At 39.5% G+C, this 14,669-nt stretch overlaps 1 protein-coding gene across 2 annotated transcripts; it reads left to right on the top strand.

The window, feature by feature from the left end:
• Nucleotides 1-2,953: 2,953 nt before the first annotated feature.
• il13ra2 (interleukin 13 receptor, alpha 2) lies at nt 2,954-12,225 on the top strand. Of its 2 annotated transcripts, XM_034606606.1 has the most exons (10): nt 2,954-3,076; nt 3,209-3,316; nt 3,688-3,839; nt 5,485-5,641; nt 5,731-5,851; nt 9,212-9,396; nt 9,524-9,678; nt 10,816-10,957; nt 11,446-11,563; nt 11,662-12,225. In XM_034606606.1, exons 2-10 carry the CDS (start codon nt 3,235-3,237, stop codon nt 11,729-11,731), a joined length of 1,182 nt encoding a protein of 393 aa, XP_034462497.1. In that variant the 5' UTR covers nt 2,954-3,076; nt 3,209-3,234; the 3' UTR covers nt 11,732-12,225. The 2 variants fall into 2 exon arrangements, with proteins under 2 accessions (XP_034462497.1, XP_034462496.1); XM_034606605.1 differs by lacking the exon at nt 2,954-3,076 and having other exon boundaries at nt 3,102-3,316.
• Nucleotides 12,226-14,669: the final 2,444 nt, after the last annotated feature.

Raw genomic sequence — 14,669 nt, 5'->3', positions numbered from 1 at the left:
TGATGGACACAGTGATCACCCTAATTTGGCAAACAGTGAGGTGAGAGAGCACCTTCGTTTTTTGTGCATTTGTGACATCGAACAAGATCCACAGAGGAAAGAAAACATAAAGGCAAACTCCTCTACTGACAAAAGGAGTCAATCTCCTTCTTGAGCAGATTTACCCACATTTATGAAACCCATGCATGTGCTGCTAATTATCAGGCCTCGAGTGTAAAATATGCACAAGTTGGCACTAAGTGACATGTGGCACCTTTTTTGTTTTCAGTGTGTTCAGTAAATTACATTTGTGTTGAGCTGCATGCTATCACTCAAAAAACAGTTGCCTCTGGAAACAACATGGTCCTTTTCTCTGTTTCTGCAGACAGGTCATCTTCTATGGTCCTGAACATACATACAAGCAGCTCTTTAAAGGATAGACACATGCCGAGACAAATGTCCATATTATAAATCATGCGAGCATTTGAAAAAAGAACTCAACTAGAATGGCAGAGAACATACCCCCGCTAACAGTTCCCTTATGAAACCACATTTAAAATAACCACATCCAGATATTTATTTTGATATGCACCATAGTGCACCCACTTACAGATATCAGTCTCCAAAATCAGGCTGGTCATCAATCATCAAGATTCATGAATTCTTGCAAAATGCCAAGTCTCACACACACACACACACACACTCACACTCACACTCATCCCTCCGCTTTTGAGGAACTCCTTGCAGCAGTGGTTTCTGAAGTATGAGGTACTCACGAGTCTGATCGGTTCATTGCTAATCTGCTTTATGGGGTTGTTTTTGGGTGATATATTCTCTCACAGTACAGCATTTCATTGGTGGAGGGATACCAACAAAAATATGGAATTTGGTGCCAAAAGACTGTAAGATGCCAAATAGATTTTTAATTCTTCTGACTCTTTTACACAAAACTAGGACTGTTTGTTTTACTCCCCATGATCAATGTTGGAATCCTATCACAAAGACATTTCCTCAGGGCCAGAATGAACTAGAGCAATGACAGTAGAGACTGATGTTTCTCCCCATACACATTTTGAAATGTTTTAAGGCTGTCGTGAAAAAATATGAACCGATCCTTTAACAGGTTTGCTCTGCAAAAATACTGTGGAAATCACACAGTATGCTGGTCATTGTAACACGTGCGGGTCATCTGACCATGGTGTTTTACCTCATTAACTGCCCAGTCCTGTTCTTGTTCTGTAGTACAGATCCGACTGATTCGTAGGTTTTGCAGAAGCAAGTTTGACAATGTACAGGATTTCTTTTTCAGTTTGCTTTTTTTTAACGTGCCACTCCCTTTACAGCACACTTAAAATGTTATGTTGCATAAATGTCTGCAAGGTGGAGTCAAACTGACACATCAGCTTCCACAGATAGTGGGACAGATGTATTCGATGAATCCATTGCACTAATTACGTCACGTCTGTGCCGGCTGATTGATTTGCGTGCCACAACAGAGTTGCACGTTATTATTCGTCTTTTGTAATCTCATCCAAAGATTACAGTGGAACAGTGAGTCATGTCTGAATTGGACACTGCCGAGAAAAGCCAATCTCAAGTACACGACAAGCTTTTTGTATTTTAAAACAAGTCAAATGCATGCAACGATACTGAATGACTGAACCTGTACATATCATCTGTATAAATAAATCCCAGGGGTTTTCTTAAGAAAAAAAAAAAAACATACAAACGTGGTCAATATGAAATAAAGTCAAATTCTTTGCACCTTTGACTGGCTTGTCTTCATTACATGCTTTCTCTACAGCAATGCAGTTTTGCACCAGATTCAACCCAAATACTGTGTGGAATGATGGCACTCCTGTTTACCAGATGTGGGACACAAGGAAGCTGTAGTAGAACTGCATGTCAACCAAAGTTGCCCCAAATCTGTGTTGTGTTACTTGGGCCATTTTCATAATTTTCCACATGGGCCACATGAGGATGACATTGTGATTACAACTTGCCTAGGGCACCGCATGTTTACCGAAAAAATGGCCCACTTTTGTTTTGGGATATTGGGATGTCACTTTCCTGGAGCGGAAGTGTCGGGTCAATGTGCAACAACAGCAAAAAATTGTGAGAATGACCTAATTGCAGATATGGTAAGAGATATAAGACATAATAAATGTCAAGGTCAATATCTGTTCAGAGCTCAAACTAGGAATACATGCAGTGCAGGTGTGGCAAGTTTCTGAGTCAACTTCTGTCTCTACTGGATTAAGTCAGTATATGTTTGTCTTGTTACCATGGCACAGATGTAATCAATAATACCATAAAGCGCTGCATAGAAGAAACAGACATTTTTTCCAAACTTTGAGAAAATGATGTGTAATTAGTGGTTGGATGTAACAAAGTACATATACAGTACTTTGTTAGTACATCTTTCATCAGCAAATGTGTACAATACATTTTTGGCATTTTCTTACATGCTCCTGTTGTCTTTTGTTTATTTTGACAAGTAATCAATAATCTCTGATCAAATCAGAGTGGCTAGGTAACATTACTCAATGTATTTTTACTTTTACTTGAGTACATTTTTTGTTTGTGTATTTGTGCTTGTACATAAGTTAATTGTTAATCAGACACTGAGAAAAATAATACCACCACTATGTGCAATATTACCATTCATGTGCAATATAATATTAATATGATGTTAAGCATCATATTATGTTTGATATCATGTGGTATTTTACTTTTATTGAAGCAAGACTTTCCCCAACAATATATCCAATAATATCCATCAGGAACCACTTTGTTGTTCTGTCTGGCTCACACGTGTGGGGGTTTACACATGATCTGACAATAACAAACTCTTTAAAGATTATCTGATGGGACAAGAAAGTAAAAACAAACCCTGACAATCAATGTTGTAGCCCACTGACTAACAAAGAGGCATTATGGGCATGGCTCAGGGAGAATTTCACTGGAAACGACACATAACCTCCTCCTGACATGTCCCTCTCCAATGTCTGCACAGAGTCCAGCCCACGTTGAGCCTCAGCTTGTCTTAACTTGCTGCAGAAGGAAAACACCTCCTCAGATACAGTCGTCTGGAGCTCTGAGAGCAGCAATTATCATTATTAATTTACCTAATTTTTATTTTTATTTATAACCACGGGGAAAGTCTCCCTGAAACTATATTGGTACAGCCTCAAGGTTTTTCTATCCTATTTAGTTTTTATTATTTCAGGGTCGGATACAACCACAAATACACTGATGGGGATGAAACGTTCTGTGACTTATCCAGTTACACTGATGCTGCTCCTGATAACCTGCAAGGACTGCACCGGATTTAACGGTTGGTCTGCATTCTTCATTTGTTTATGCTTTATTACACTGTGGAAACCAATCAAATGATGGTAAATAGACTTAATGTGGTGCATAATAAATTAAATAAATTTCTATATTAAATTTAATTCATTTAACGAAAAAATGTCTTCAAAAAACAAGAATTTAAACTTACAGCATATCAAGGTCTTGTTTTCCATTTAAACGTGGTGGATTATTTAGTACAGATCAAAATCATTGGTTGATTTTAACGTGTTTCATGTTGTTCAGTTGACTTCAGGGCCACTGTACTGGGGGTCCGACTGAGTGTCAACACCTACACTACGGGTTTTTTATGATATGGACACAGCCACCAGAGGTAATAAATCTATACACTTGCAGTGGATCCTCCTGAGGACCTCGTGATTCTAGACCCTGGTCATCTTGGACGCCTTGAGGTTACATGGAGACCCCCGGCCAGCTTGATCAACATGACAGAGTGCACCATACGGTACCAGCTGGAGTACTACAACACAAACAAGGACAGCTGGACGGTAAGTGATTAGCATTCATTCATATTCAAATAATCAAGCATACAGTCATTTTGTACATGAGCGGACAAGCATAAAAATACAGATTATTAAGTAAATTACAATATATTCTCTAAAATGATGTTCATCTACCACAGTAAACAATGTGTGTATGATTACATGAATGAAGCCAAGTACATGTGTGTCCAACTTTGCTCAGATGACATTTTTCCACCTCAAACAAGCATAATGAAATACTCTATGTAAGTATATGTTAATTAAGGATATGTGCCTGATTAAAAAAGGATTTTCATAACTTGACAGTGAAGTGGCAGAAATCTTAAACTTAAAGGGAAAGTTCACCCAAAAATGAAAACTCCCTCATTATGTACTCACCCCTATGGCGTTGGAACCGCATTCGCGCGCGGATCACAGCGGAAACATGATGTAAATGATACCGTTTCGAGTTGAATTGGAATGTCGGGGCTTACTGACACTTGGATGACACCACAGGAGCAGTATGGCTGTATGTTTTTTTACGTTTGAAGAAGTGGTCACCATTTACTTCAATTGTATTGGATTTGGCTGCAACGCTGTTTCCCCCTGAAACTCCGAAAATGTTTTGTGGACTCAAACACTTCACCCACCCCTCCATTGGCATAATGGTGAGTGGATAATGAGGGAATTTTCATTTTTGGGTGAACTATCCCTTTAAGTCTGGATGATCAATTTAATCGTCACTGATTTAGATAAGGCGATTTATTACTTGATCTATTGGAAATGATGTGTCATAAAATAAGAAGCAGAAAAAGAGATATGGGAATTTGATTCTTGGAGTAAATATTAGTTCACCCGTCAAATAGCATTTCATCAATGCAGACATCTTTATATGACTCAGATGTCTGCCATGCCTAATTTAAAAAGTATTCACAACATGATCCCTGAGCGGATGTTATTCATGCCCCTACAGGGCAGACTGGGCAAACCTCAAGCTACAACACACAGTAATGTCTCCAAGAGATGCTGGTACATGTGGCATGAAGGAGTCAGGTTTCAGTGTCAATGATGCTGACCACGTTCTCATTCTCAAAAGCACAACAGAGTCAATAATGGCAGGGAAAGAGACTTTACTGTAATGTTCAAAAGAAGGCAAACATACGTGGCAGAGCAGGAACAGCAATCAGGCAGGTTTGTAAAGGTCTAAGGTCTGGAGAGTTTGGCAATGAGCACAAACACTATTCGACAACTGTTGAGTGGAAACATGGAGGTAGATGCAAAACGGATGGTTGGGTGACAGATAACATATCTCAGATGGTCTTATCTCATCTAAGGAGGTTATGTTTTCACCCCTGTCTAGCGGTTGAATGGTTTGTTGCAAGATTGTGCATCTTCCGCCCCAGACTAAAAACACATCTCTTCCGACTACACCTTGGTTAAAATTAATAATATTAAATAAAAGAAATTGTATGAACTGGATTCTTGTTGTTCTGGGTTTGTACCCTCATGGTTAATGCACTTATTAAGTGAAATGTAATGTAATGTAGTAGTAGTAGTAGTATCTTTGAAAGTGTATCTCATGGAAATTCCAGGCTCTCTGCTGATGGTGTCAACAAAGTAAATACATCTAAATGTGAACTCTATGCTGAACGACAGATTTGTGTTTGTGCAGGCCATCAGGACGCCTTGGAGGTCTTACAACGCTCAGTTCGACCTGATGAAAGACGTCAGAGTGAGAATGTACACGCTGCTGAATGGACCCTGCACCAATGGCACCTTGGTCAAGAGTGTGAGCTACACAGAACTGGTTCAAAAACCTTCCAACAAAGGTTGGTCACTGAGGTCTTCTATGTGTGACGCGATAGGATGCTGTTATTAGAAATCGTATATGAACCAACAGTGATCTTTCTACCTTTAGGTGTTGTCGGTTCCAGGGTCAAGGATTTCATCTGTGTCTTCTATAGCATGGAGAACATGGAGTGCAAATGGGGAAGAAACCCAAAGATACCAGACAGTTCACAGCAAAATCTTTATTTCTGGTAAGACCTTGTTAGACCTTGTAGCCATGACAGCAGTGGTCATTAGCTCTAATCCACTGAGAAATATCTCCTCAGTATTACTGGATGGAGCCCACCCATATTTATTTTTGTACAGACCTTTGGTGATCCTCTCCCTTTTCCTATATAGGACCAACAGAACATTGACAACCTTTCTATCTATAACATTAGTATTTGATGGACTGCTTTGGAATTTTGTAAAGAAATTAATGTTGAATTGTAATTAGATTGGGGATCTGATGTTTCACCTCAAGCAACCAGCAGGTCCGAATTTCACCTGCTCGACTACTTTGGTTTACGCTCATTAGAAAACAGATATGATAAACATGGTAAAGATTATCTGCTAAGCATAAGCGTTGTCACTGATGACTGAAATCTGATTGGACCCTGAAGTGCCCCTGTTCTGTCAATAATTTTTTTTTTTATTATATTATTACATTTCATTTAGCTGACGCTATTATCCAAAGCGAGTTACAATAAGTGCATTTAACCATGAGGGTACAAACCCAGAACAACAAGAATCCAGAAAGTATAATTTTCTTCAAGAAAGCCAAACTACAAAGTGCTATATGTAAGTGCCATATAAGTGCTAGTAAAGTGTTAATTTCTTTAAAAAAAAAAGTTTAATCCAAGGTATAGTCGGAAGAGGTGTGTTTTTAGTCCGCGGCGGAAGATGTGTAGACTTTCTGCTGTCCTGATGTCATTGGGGAGCTCGTTCCACCATTTAGGAGACAGCACAGCAAACAGTCGTGATTTTGTTGAGTGGTTAGCTCGCAGTGAGGGAGCAACAAGCCGATTGGCAGATACAAAGCAGAGTGGACGGGCTGGGGTGTAACCTTTGGATGTTTTGAAACGGATGCAGGCAACTGGCAACCAGAACCTGTGCCGCTTACTGAGTGAGAAGGAGATGTATTCTCCTGATGTTGTCCAGCATGTATCTACAGGAACGTGTTGTTGAAGTAATGTTGGCAGTAAGGGAGAGTTGACTGTCAAGTGTCACACCCAGGTTCCTAGCAATCTAGGTGGGGGCTAATACAATGGAAATGTAGTTACAGAAGTTGGATTTGAAAATGAGGAGCGTTTGTCATCTATCTAAGTAGTTGATAAAGTGGCTTGGTAGAAGGGTGGAAGGAGGAGGGGGGCTTGGGGGGGGGGGTCAAGGGGGTCTTGAAAAGGTCATCAGGGTGTTTCGATTTTTGCCATTTCCTTTCTGATTCATCGCATAGTGGCTCTGTCGGCATGCACCGAGTCAGACAACCACGGAGCTGGGGAGGACTTGCGTACCTGTTGTGACGTAAGAGGACAGAGATAATCAAGAGGGGAGGAGAGAGTAGAAAGGAGAATGTCTGTGGCAGAGATAGGATGCATGACTGACAACGAGTCAGTTGAAGGGAGGGCTGATAAAACAGAGGAGGCCAGAGAGGAGGGAGAGAGGGAGCGAATGTTGCGACGGACAGGTACAGAGACTGTTGATGTGATAGGGTTGTCAGTTTGAGAGAGCGGGAGAGAGTTAGAGATAAAGAAGTGGTCAGAGACATGAAGTGGGGTTACAGTGAGGTTAGATGTAGAGCAGTTTCTGGTGAAAATATATTCAAGGTGGTTACCAGCTTTGTGAGTAGGAGGGGAGGGACTGAGTGAGAGAGCAAAGGAAGAAAGTAAAAGTAGTAGGTCAGATGACTTCTCTGAAGTCCCCCAGAAGGACAAGTGGAGGGCCATTTACTGGGATGTTCGATAGGAGGACGTCTAATTCTTCCAAGAAATCTCCCAAAGGACCTGGTGGACGGTAGAGAACAACAATGGTTAATTGTACCATTTATAAATAAACTAGTCACTTGCTAACAATACTAACAATAGACATGACAATTTGTCTGGAATTTTCTACGCTTTTTTGAAGAACACAATGAAACAATTTTCGATAGATTCAATCATGTGTGGGTTTGCTCAAAGTTATAGAATGAACAGTAAACACAGAATGATTTAAATGTGCACCTGACTGACTCATGAATTGTACTGTGATGTTATATAATTGGACCCTCATTTATGGCATCTGGTTTAGAAAAATCCTAGATCCATCTTTGCTTCAGAATAAGAGTCATTAAAAAATCAGCCATGTTTAACCATTATTCAAACCAACTTTTATCTTACAATTTGGTTTTCTTCAAATTTATTGCTAAGGACTTTCCACGCTCAGTAAATGGTTGACAGACTCTGAGTCTTGTTTTAACTTAAACAGAAAACAGAGATGTTATATAACGACTAAATAAGTCTTTGAAGAGGATAACATGTAAAAATCCGCCAAGGCCCAATAGTCTCCTAAATTAAATCAAGCTGCATCAAATGTCACACACTCATAGATCCATGCGTTATTCTCGGAGAAAACGGTTAAAAAGTTGAAAAATGTCTCACAATTTAAAGAAAGTGATCCAAGATTTCCAGGTCCACGCTGAAGTTTCCTCAAAATACATTCAGTTGTTTTTTGTGTGATCTTGCTCATGAAAACAAACAAACCAAGCAACAATCAAATGGAGAGGGTTGAAAACATAACATCCTTGGTGGAAGCAATGAATGCCCATCACTTTCCTGTAATTGTGGGTTCAAAGCTGCAAGTGTGTAAGCAGGTTTTCATCACAGCTGTGGACCAGAGTTTCCAGACCACGCACGCATGCAGAAATTCATAACTCATGAACTGTATTTACTCAAAAACTAGGTTTCCTTTCATGCAAATTAGGTTTATTGACCTTAAATTCCAAAAGAATATGAAAACTTGTTGGTAATAAGATGGGACGTTGAATGAAAAGCTGTCACACATAATTTAGGGATAATTTTACTTCATGCTTCATTAAAAAAATCCAACCTGACTGAGCCAAGAAGATAAAAGTCTTGTGGTCGACTTGGAGACAACCCAAGGGTTCAACAATTTCCGTGTGATGAGTCATATGTCTTTTTTTTTGTTTTGTTGTTGAAGCTTGAAGCTTTTATCCAACATAAATCTTTATCCGAAGGGACACAATGAAGTTGACAGGACGAGAGCTTCAGCTGAGGGGAGAGGTTCTGATGAAAGCTTCTCAGCGAGCAAGTAGTAGTAGTTTTTTAGCTTTTATCCTTGACATAGGCAGAGCATTCATGTGAAATTCAATGCAGGGTAAAGCGCACCTTTCTCTTGGAATCAAACAAAGCCATCTGCAATCTCTCTTAAACCCTGTAGAAGCTTTCAAATTGTGGTCAGGTTTCACTGCTAAGCACCATGAACTTTAGGCCATTAAGGTAAGCAAGCATAAAACCTCACCTGATCTCATTTGATGAATAGATAACAGTGTGTCATCTGGTCTGTCTCCTCCACAGGCACAAGGACCTGGAACGGGCTGAGGAATGTCCGAAGTACATCATTTCAGGTGGAGTCAGGAGCGGCTGCAACTTCACGAAGAATGATCTTCCTCATTTCACTGATATCAATTTTTGCCTCAATGGTTCCTCGCCTGAAGGACCCCTGAAACCAACATTCACCTCCCTGCAAGTCCAAAACCAAGGTACATGCATGTCTGCTTTCTGTAGAAGAGCAACCACAGCAACAGTGAGGGTGGAGTCATTACTGTCCTCGTGTTTTGACTTCTCGCATTCTATAATATACTATGTCTTGTTTGCATATCCATGCAGTGAAGCCTGGGGCCCCACAGAAGCTGCATCTGCTAAGGGGTCCAGACAAGCAACTGGAAATACAGTGGGAAAGTCCTGTTGGGAGTGTTCCTGAACACTGCCTTGAATGGGAGGTAGAACACAGTCAAGAGGGACCTGACGGAAAGATAACAACGGTATGGGTGACACATCTTTGGATTTGTTTTTGTTTTCACAGATAGCAAACTAGACACTCTGTACTTTCCAACAACCATCAACCAGCCATTCTTTCAGAAATTCCTATTGCGGGTGTGTAACTTTCCACCTTTGTTTCTTTTGAATGGGCAATTGCCGAACCACCTGCACTGTACAGGATAGGCTGGGCTGAGAGTTGTGCAGGCAAAGAGTATGAAAAACTGCAAGAGCATCTTATAGTTGCATTTATTTTACACTTGCAGATGTTACATTCCCAGAAATACTGTTGAATATTTCCATTTCCTAACCTGCTGCCAGCCATTTACTTTTTTCCCTCTGCATGGATCTATCACGTCTCTAATTTCACTCCACTTGATGTACAAGGGGAGCAAGGGACAATACAAATGATGAAATACTAAAAGCTAATGTGGATATGCAAAGATGATAACACACACATAAGAAAAAGAGCACTGTTGAAATACATTGACTTCATCTGTATTAAAGAAACAATTACTACAGAAAACAACAATACGGATATATAGCTATGTCTCTAAGGGGTGTTGGTATCCGAGGCAGGAAGCAGTCAGGTTACAGCGACAAATATAATCACCACATTTAGAGAAACTTAAAACCCAAGGCCATGTGAACAGAATCCGGGTCAGACAAGCAGGAACAAGAATCTCACAGCTTTGCACGTCTACAGATTTGGGAAATGAGGACATACATAATGACGACTGGTGGGTGTAAATAGGGAGGCACGTACAGAGGTGATGGTTGAGTAGTTGAGGGCATATCCAACCTGTTTTAATTGTAGATGTGCCAAGTGTCTACAGATTTGGGAAATGAGGACATACATAATGACGACTGGTGGGTGTAAATAGGGAGGCACGTACAAAGGGGATGGTTGAGTAGTTGAGGGCATATCCAACCTGTTTTAATTGTAGATGTGCCAAGTAAGATATGAAACACAACTATAACTTCTTGAAAATATGTATATTTCTACAGCCAGTCAGAGCAAACAAATCCATTTCTCTTTATTTAGTTTGTTTGTGTCACAAAGATTTGTTGATCAATGCAGCTTTGAGCAGGTTTTGCCTTTGAGTTTTGACTCTATGAATGTTTATCATCAACAGCACAAGAGTTTAACCACAGAGAGAAGCCTGACTCTGCCCCTCAACCCCGACAATGTAAGAAACTGTTTCAAGGTGCGGTCCAAATTACATCAGTATTGTGTGGACAAAAGCTTCTGGAGTGAGTGGAGTCGTCCAACCTGTCACCCAGGTGATGAACATTAAATTTACTACATCTTTTCATTTACATCACAATTATGTCTTATTGTCCTGTCCCCATACCAGCTAAGGATCTGGGTCATGGCGAATCCAGGCTTGTTCCGAGGAATAGCTAACAGCTAAACGAACGCTGGTCCAAATTTGATCCTTTTATTAGTGTGTGAAAATTCTACCTTCAGTGGCTCGTATTGTCTGCTAAATAAATATATAAAGTAAGTATTTACAGCTGCCTCTGGATTCAACATTAAGACTGTGGTTTCATTCGTTTCATTTTTAATTTGAAAATGTGTGCCCATTGTAATTTGATTGATTTATGTTTGGAAGGTTTATTGATTGATGTTTTCTTGACAAAGACATTTGTAAACTGGAAAATAAATAAATTCACTCGATTCATATTGTTGTTTGGATTTGCCCCAAAAATGCATAACCTCATCGCTATCAATCCCCTAAATGTGTCTGATTTGTGGGTGTGTGCTTTAGAAATGAAAGAAGTCCGCCCTAAACCAGAATGGGACATGGTACGGGTCTATGTATACATTGCTGTTGCCATCACTGCCACACTGGTGCTGACTCTGGGTTTGGGTACAATGCTCAAACTGTGAGTACATACACATGTCCAGTATATTATCCACGTACAGGGAAATGTACAATGCATTTGAATGGTAAACTCACTGCAACACTGTGGTTCCATTCTAGGAGGACATCAAGACAAGCGAAGAAGCGTGACTCTGTGACCTGTTTGTCAGAAGTTCAGCTCCTACAATGACGGAGGCCTGAAGGGATAAGTGTGATTGGAAATCACTATGAAGCCCTGAAACATGGTGTCCAGTCATTGACTGATTGTAACCACTGCTGACACATGAGTGTAGATGCTACATATTAGACTGAAGGCTGCAATAGGTTATTTACAAAAACAAATAATTTGCACAGCAGTATTATATTGCTTCTCTGTGCACTGCGTTTTTATTATATTGTTTCATGCAACGGCTACATTTTTACGATTGCTCTGAGATGTGTTATTAACCGGAATTGTTTTGTGTCAAGTTTTATTGTTTCCTTTTTGCCTCAAATCTTGCCAGTTAGTTCAGACAACAACAGTTTTATTTAGTGTGAATCCGGCACACAGGGATCACATATGTGCAATGGTTTTATGTTACTGCACTCAACTTGACTTTCATCGGCTGCAGAATTCACAGTCTAAGTTTGAGAGATTTACATCTTTTTAAATGGTTAATTTAAAGAGAGGAACTTAGTTTAAAGTTTGAAAACACAATGATGCCGGCTCACAGGCCATATGTTCACAGATTCAACGCCTTGAGGAAATTTCTTGTAGATGAACTCATGGATAAGCTGATAAAAGTTTGGTGGTAACACATCACTGACCTCACAAAGCACATGTTGTGCCTTGCCTTGCCTTTTTGATGATTTCAGTGTGTCATAAGATGTTTGTTTTTTATTATTATCACAGCATAGCAAATCATGGTAATTAACATTTCAAGAAACCTGAAGTGAAATGTTGACTTTTGAATGATACTGATGTGTCAGCATATTGTGGAGAAAATAACACAATAAAATGTTTAATAGAATTGTGGGGTATACGGTGCACTTCCTCTAATTATTTCAAACATTTATGTGTAAGAGAATTTTTTTTAACTCACTTTATGTTTTTCAATTGATACTTGAAGCGAGACACAACAAGTGAATAGGGAAAAAATCCACATGTAATGCCCCAGTTTATCACTTCCATCAAGACAAATGCTTTTTGTATTTCAAGTTTTCCGAAATGTTATATCTAAATGTGTAAATGAGGTATTATCTGATTAGAAATGCACTTATTCAAATACATTTACAGGACAGATAGCTGAGCATTAGATAAAGCAGTGTTTATTTTGTCTGTTTTGTTGACGCATTAGAGACTATCTATCCGAATATAGATAGAAGTAAACCTAGAGTGGTTGATGTGTGTAAGTCATACTGATTCTGAGTGGAGGTTTATGCCAAGTCTTCAGAATACGAGAAAACCCTCATTTTGAGCAACATGTTATAAAAGTAAAACAGACCAAAATATCCAAATTGGGTGAAAAACAATGTTGTGGCCTTTTATATACATATAATTAAGCAAAGGGGAAGAAATTAAGACAAAATTTCTGGGAAACAAAACTGTAGTTACAAGTATTTTACACAGACTAGATTCTTGAAAGAAAAAATACAATGTAATTGGTGGTGTGTATTAGACTTTCCTCATTTCAAAATATTTCACACAAGCCTTTAGATATCAGCAGTGTTTGTTTTGCTATAATACCCCCATTTCATTGTATGGCCTGTTTGAACTCATATCTAATTTTCTAAATAATTAATTACTAAGAAGAAGAAGAAGAAGAAGAAGAAGAAGGTGGCCTACATCAGATTAAATTAAAGACAAGGGGGGACACTGTAGTTTAAATGAATCACATGAACTGAACCCACAGAACGTCTTGTCTTGTCTTGAGTGTGAACTTCAGGTCTGTAGTTAGGACAGTACCTTGTTTTTCTAATGCTCATGATGCCCTCTAGTGTTCAGATGATGCATAGCACCCACCACATTCACAAATAGGTGCTATCATGGTGGCACTGTGTCGCCTCACCGCAAGAACGCTGTTGGTTTGAATCCCGGGACCTTCTGTGGCTGTCTGAGTTTGCATGTTCTGTCTGTGTCTGTGGGTTTTCTCACACAGTCCAGAGACATGCTGAATGGGGTTAGATTGACTGGAGACTCTAATTGGACTGAAGGTGTAAATGTGGAATGGCGACCTGCTATTCACACTGATATATTTTTTATTTAACTTTTGATAAGAACATTCTGACTTATTCAAATGACTATGATGCCACGCGTCATCTTGTTGAAAACACAATCTCTCATCACATTTACTCTAGTGCCTGTTCTAAACCTGCCTGTTTGAAATGGGTTGTTTGGCGTCTGGAGCTGCTTCAGAATTATTAAAACAATAATTAAAGCATAATTAATCTGTGGTGCAGAGTGAAGTTAGAAAGTTTTGTTCATCCTACCTGGTTTATCTTCAAAGGATATTTTATAGTCAGTGTTTTTCATAAAATAACACTGAATTAGTTTTATTTCTGTTAGGTTTGAATCACTTACTGAACTGTTGTTATTTTGTGTGGGTGTTTGCCTGAGGAAGACCAGAGTTAACTTAAATCATTGACCTAATTAATCACTATGATCCAGTGCAGGTTTGTTCCTTGCTCCTGATAAACAAACGCTATTCTCTTGACTCCAAACAATACATATTGATTTCACCAAACTGTTAGCAGTATAAGCACATAAGCACACATTACATAAAGAGTTTCCACTGTGTGATACTCTCCTTCACGTTGGGAAAGTGACCATCTGACTCCAGGCTGGGCGCTGTTTGTGTTTGATCCAACATTCACTGACATCCTCAAGGTCAGCTCGGCAGCTGACTGCTTCCCACACCAGCTCCATACCCTCCACGTACACGTGTGTGTGTATGGGTAGATGTGAGAGAAAATACATGAGAAAACTGAAGATAATGGAAGATAATTAATAAGAGGAAGCACAGACGTGTTTTTCATGTAACTGGAGTGTTGTATTCATGCCAGGTTTTCCATGAGCAGTCCTGGGGTTTATCTGGACCATGCAGACTGCAGGGCAGCACAAGCTGATAGTGGAGGAGTGAGTAACCTTT

The sequence above is a fragment of the Hippoglossus hippoglossus genome, chromosome 14, assembly GCF_009819705.1.
Source record: "Hippoglossus hippoglossus isolate fHipHip1 chromosome 14, fHipHip1.pri, whole genome shotgun sequence".
Taxonomy (NCBI): Eukaryota; Metazoa; Chordata; class Actinopteri; order Pleuronectiformes; family Pleuronectidae; genus Hippoglossus; species Hippoglossus hippoglossus.
The sequence above is the reverse complement of the archived record's forward strand: the minus strand, read 5'-3'. Positions and strand labels throughout refer to the sequence as shown.

Bases quoted from the DNA above. Each gene is read 5' to 3' on its own strand.
- il13ra2 (XM_034606606.1), top strand. From the start codon at position 3,235: ATGGGGATGAAACGTTCTGTGACTTATCCAGTTACACTGATGCTGCTC. The intron at 3,317-3,687 runs GTTGGTCTGCAT...ATACACTTGCAG, and splicing joins GGACTGCACCGGATTTAACG to TGGATCCTCCTGAGGACCTC. The intron at 9,397-9,523 runs GTACATGCATGT...ATATCCATGCAG, and splicing joins CCTGCAAGTCCAAAACCAAG to TGAAGCCTGGGGCCCCACAG.